The 5,459-nt window shown below is 29.9% G+C and overlaps 1 protein-coding gene across 1 annotated transcript; it reads right to left on the bottom strand.

The window, feature by feature from the left end:
* Positions 1-4,887: 4,887 nt before the first annotated feature.
* HELRODRAFT_68816 (hypothetical protein) lies at positions 4,888-5,175 on the bottom strand (the record flags this gene model as incomplete). The annotated part of the gene is made up of 1 exon (XM_009028961.1): positions 4,888-5,175. The coding sequence occupies one exon, from the start codon at positions 5,173-5,175 to the stop codon at positions 4,888-4,890; it is 288 nt and encodes a 95-aa protein (XP_009027209.1).
* Positions 5,176-5,459: the final 284 nt, after the last annotated feature.

Below are 5,459 nucleotides of genomic sequence, written 5' to 3'. Positions count from 1 at the left end.
TGTAGTTGTGTTTGTGTGTATGTGCAAGTGTAGTTCGGTTGTCAAGGTATACGTGTGTATTGTGTGTGTAATGTTTGTGTTTTTCCGTCTGAGTGATCTTTTAAATTCAAATAATTTATTATACAATTATAAAAATTAACAATTTACAATTATCATACACGGATATCGCTAAAGTAGTAGTGGTGCTTGCAATGTTAACAATTCTCGAAAATTTGGAAGATAGTTTCACGTATCCCATTTTTTTATTTCTACATATATTATTATTTATTATTATTATTATATAATTATTATTATTATCATTTTATTTGTACGCTAAATTATTATTTAATTTACTTCCTTTAAATAATTTGTCAAAAGCCTTATGTTCATTGTTTTTAGAGGACCATGAAGTCGATCGTTCATTTTCAAATCAGTCGATTGCTGACATTTGATGATTGAAAAACGTCGTTACGATATAAAATTTTGTTGAAGCTGGAATATATTTTTTAAGCTGTTCTATTCAACATTTACAAAACGGCCAAAAACGAAAAGACGAAACTGAAACAAAACTCCAGGAATGACTTCATGTCAGGTGACGAGGGACAGGCGAGTCAACGCTAATGATGGTTTTGTCCGGCACGTCGAACTCATAGCACGCCACGCAAATCAAACTTTTTTTCTTCATTTACCTTTTAAAACGTTCTCTCGTGTCGACATGTCACTTAATTTCTATTATCTGCAAAACGTTGAATCATCATTTGTATCAAAAATCAATTGATAAAATGTCATTTCTGTGTTTTATAATTATTTTATAGACTCTTGCGATTGTTTAATGAAGTGATGTTTTTTTGAAATCAAGAATAAAATTCTTATTTAATTCGTTGATTAATTTTATTTCTATTTGCATTGGAAACTTTTTAATTTTGAAACACAGACACACATATAAATTCAATATATTTCAATGGTACTATAGTTTAATTACACTGTTTAAATTTATTAACAGTTAACACATTTACGATAAACATCCTTTAAGATGGCCGGGCATGCTCGATGTCTTATCATTTTAACTTTCATTCTGATATGTTTTTTGTTAGTAGTTATATAAACTTTATTTAAATTCAATTCCTTCAGTATAACACATTTATTCTTCATATTAACCGTAAACTTTCCAATTTCAAAAAAATATACCTAAAGCCAGTTAAAGATAACCTTGCATCTTATAATTCTTTTAGATTTCTATTACCCTACCTATCCCACCTACAAATCATTGCCTCGATAGAATTTGTAACATCATCATAACATGAGATAGATTTATATAACAGTGTGGATTTTCTAACGCTACCAGGTCAATGAAGAACTACATAGCAGTAGGCAGTTCTCTACAAATGACAACTGATGAGTTGTTATTATTTTATAAAAAATTGTTTCAAGCCATTTCTAACTTTCACGCATGTTGTTTGATTGATTGACATTAATTGGGGATGGCTGGTACGACTGTCTTGTCTAATTGTCAATTGAAGTTACTTATTATTATATATTATTATTTATTATTTATTGTTATTATTATTTGTTATTATTATATTATATAATATTATTATTTTTTTGATTTTTTTAACAACGACGACTATGATTACTATAAAAATTGTCATTTGCATTTGGGAGGCATCTTTAATATTTATTAAATTTGAAATTTCTGCTTCCAGTTGGACATATTTTTTCTTTTTAATCACGTTCCATTCCATTAAGAAAATGTACTTAATGCCAACGACATGTTAAGTAGCATCCTATGAGATATAGATTTTGAACCTACATTTTATGATTTTAAAAAACTAAAAGAAAATTTATTTCATAAACTATAATGACGTTTGATTTCGCAAACTATACTTTGGTAAATAATTTTATGGGTAGGATCACAATAATCTTACTAAAATTAAAACCTTGAGAAAACCACCAAAACAAAAGAAAGTGCAAGGCGAAGCATGTAACAGCCTGTGTGGTAGCTGGTGGAGGTGTAAAATTTTGATGAACATTCTAAACGATTAATACAAAGAAGCTCTGTAAATTAGCTAAAAATAATGTTATTATTTATTTTCTATTTATTAGACAACTGACCAGAGGACTGCACAGGCCACTTGCCCGGTCAGAAAAAAGAACAGACAATTACAATTAAACAAAATGTTAATTAATAATTCAATAATGTTATTTAAGATATTCAAGAAATAAAACAATTAAATTTGTTCAAAAATGTGTATTATTTAAAAATCGCAAATTTTAATTATTAATTTGTCTAGAAAAAGCTGTTACTACTAATCATGACCAGATCAGGGTCGCATGCTTTGCGGTGCATGTCAAATCTTTGTCCCAAACATTTTGCTGCACGATTTGCGCTTATTGAGATGGAAGTTTATTGAGAAAAAAAATTTCTTTACATCCAGCAAATTTGGAGTAAAATGAAAAATTCATTAGAACCATCGTTGCAATTCATGATTTTAATTTTTTGTTCTCTTTCATATATTTCTAAACCTTGCCTTCCAGCATTTTACATTAGCCAACGCCACTAACAGAGTTCTGAAGCAAAAAAACCGCAGGATTATAATAAAAAATAAAATAATAAAAACAACATTTATAAAATCAACAACAATTGAAAGCAAAATATTAAAGGTTTAGTATCAGAGAGCAAGATGAACGAACTGTCTCATAAGAACATTAAAATTAACACATGATCTCACAGAATCAACAACAAAACGATTAGATCGGCGACATGCAACAGCAAAAAAACAACGCCTAAAAATCTTACATCAAAGTTAAACTTACTTTCTGACAAAGTCACTCTAAATCACCTTTTAACCTTACAAAAGAGGTTAGTTTTATAGCAGAATAATTAGATTAATAAACTAATTTACTACATTTTTCATTGTAAATAGAACAAGCAGGCAGACAATCGTATGCTTAATGACAATTGCTGAAGACAATTGTGAATCTATCTGTACTTGAACCAAGTCAATATGTACCAACAATCTCGTCGTCTCTAACTCGTTGGGAGTGCTTCAATCACGACGCCAACAGGTGTTGTAGCTTCATTTTGTACGTTATCGCACCATTCCGGAGGATTTAATTTAACTACAGATTGAAGCAACATTTGAATGAGATACCTACCTTTCAGTGAAAGTAATATCATTCCATGCAACATGGGTGACATTAGCGGCAAGAAAACAATCTGCAACACTACATGGCTGATTCAACGTACAACTACAGCAACAACAGCAAGACATTGCATATTTAAATATTAAAATTGAAAAATTTCATTTATTCATCAACAACAACAACATCTCATATCGACATTTCACATCAACACCAACAGCACATCTAGCAACAACATCAATAAAAACGTTTTACTACAACAACAAAGGCATCATACGACAACAACAAAATCCGCAAAAACATTTTACTACAACAAAAACATCAAAAACAACAACATCAACAAAAACATCTTACTACATCAACAACAACGTCAAAAGCAACATCAGCAACAAAGCACTGCCAACTCCAACAAGTGCATGTGGCAGCTCTTTTGTGTTTGTGATCTTGTTGGAGATTAAAAAATTAAAAAATATTCACTCTGTTTTATTTCATCTTTTGAAATTTTTTCTTATTTCGCTATTGTAATTTGCATGATTTTTTTTAGTAAATTTAAATAAAGCATAAAAAACATTTTTTTTCATGTCTGCTAGTTAGTTTTTAAACTTTTTTTTCAAAATACAAAAAATTTTCCGCAAATAAAATTTTAAATAAATAATTAATTTTTTGAAATGCAAGACCTAAAAAAAACTTAAAAGCCGATAGCCACAAATAAGAACTTCCAATGAATGCCCTTTCGTTGAAAGTAAATATTTTCCTAGATCTCAATTCACCTACAAATGACAACGAAATTACATTAACAAAGTTACAAACAAATCCTTTCTAATTCTTTCTCGGTAAATAACAAAAGCAAAATTACATTTTTCGCTAAAACAACTCGATTGAACTTTTCAAAAAATCCAGTCGATCCTAATTTTTTTTTATCTCCAACTTATTTCTCCAATCACTTTATGAAACAAAAATGTCTTTTAAAATTTTCAATGCATCAACAAGTATGAGTGAATTGTATCATTTAAGTGATTGAATTGATAAAATTTATAATAATTTTCAAACGCAAACTCGTTCATCTGACGAGGTATGATTCACAATTACACCAACACCTTAAGACTACATACATCAAGTAGATCAGACAGTTAGTTCATTCATCCAATGACATATGCATTCATACAACAGTATGTATGCATATGCAAATATACATTTGCATATGCATACATACTATTATATTATAGACAATACATTATGAAAAACAGATAATGAAAACTGAAAAGGTTTTAATTGCGTAATTCTACAAGGAAATAATGACTTTCAAGTTGAAAAGTATTCACTTTCACCAAATTTTTAAAGAATGGACGGCCATTGTTTGAAACTTAATGAAAAGTCATCAACCATTGTTTCTCTTTATAGAAACCACTTTAAATCCTACGCATACTCACACACGCAAACACAGTGGCGGATCCATAGGAGGGGCGATGGGGGCGATCGCCCCCCCCTACTGAAAAAAAAAAATTTCTAGTCTATTTTTGTCAACTCTTTATTGCTGTTTATAAGAAAGCATGCAATGTCATCAAAAACTTTCAACTTTTAATGCCATAAAATAATAAATGTAATGATTTGGATCAAACATAGTCAATATATACATATGAGTACATATATAAATATAAAAAAATTATTTTCTTTTTTTTAATCCTATAAGTGTTTTAAAAAATGGGTTTATTTATTTTATTAGACTAGCGAGGTACCTACTACCTTGATAGGTTGACTAATAACAATTTATAAAACGAATTCTATTTTACGATTTCCTGACTTCGCAAAACGCTCAATTATATTTTCAACATTTACTAAAACGTCTCTGTGTACATTAAGTAGTGCCAATCCGACTAATATGTCTTCTGTCATTCGTGTTCTTAGCCATGTTTTAATTCTTCGCAGAGTTGAGAAGCTACGTTCAGCACTGGCAACACTAACTGGACATGCTTTAATAATACGGAACAACTTCTGAGTGATTGGATATTGTACGGGGTCACACAAATGAAAAACAACAGAAAGATCAGTAGTCATTGATTTGACTCCTCGTCCGTCCTTGTTCATTCTAAAGCATTTGCTCTGCCACAATTCAACTTCCGATATAAATTCAAGTTGGGTACTAAGTCCAAGAATGGTACCATAGAAATTACTGATTGCTGAAACAGATTCGACAACATCTTTATGATTTAGTTTAATAATATTTTCTGGCATCAAAGAATAGATTTGGAGACATTGCAAATTTTCTTTAGAAAAACGAGTATTTATATCCAATATCAGTGCATCAAGAAGAGGGATATAAACTGATCGCCTGTAATATT

The sequence above is a fragment of the Helobdella robusta genome, assembly GCF_000326865.2.
Source record: "Helobdella robusta unplaced genomic scaffold HELROscaffold_6, whole genome shotgun sequence".
NCBI classification, from domain to species: domain Eukaryota; kingdom Metazoa; phylum Annelida; class Clitellata; order Rhynchobdellida; family Glossiphoniidae; genus Helobdella; species Helobdella robusta.
This window is presented reverse-complemented; position numbering and strand designations above follow the sequence as displayed.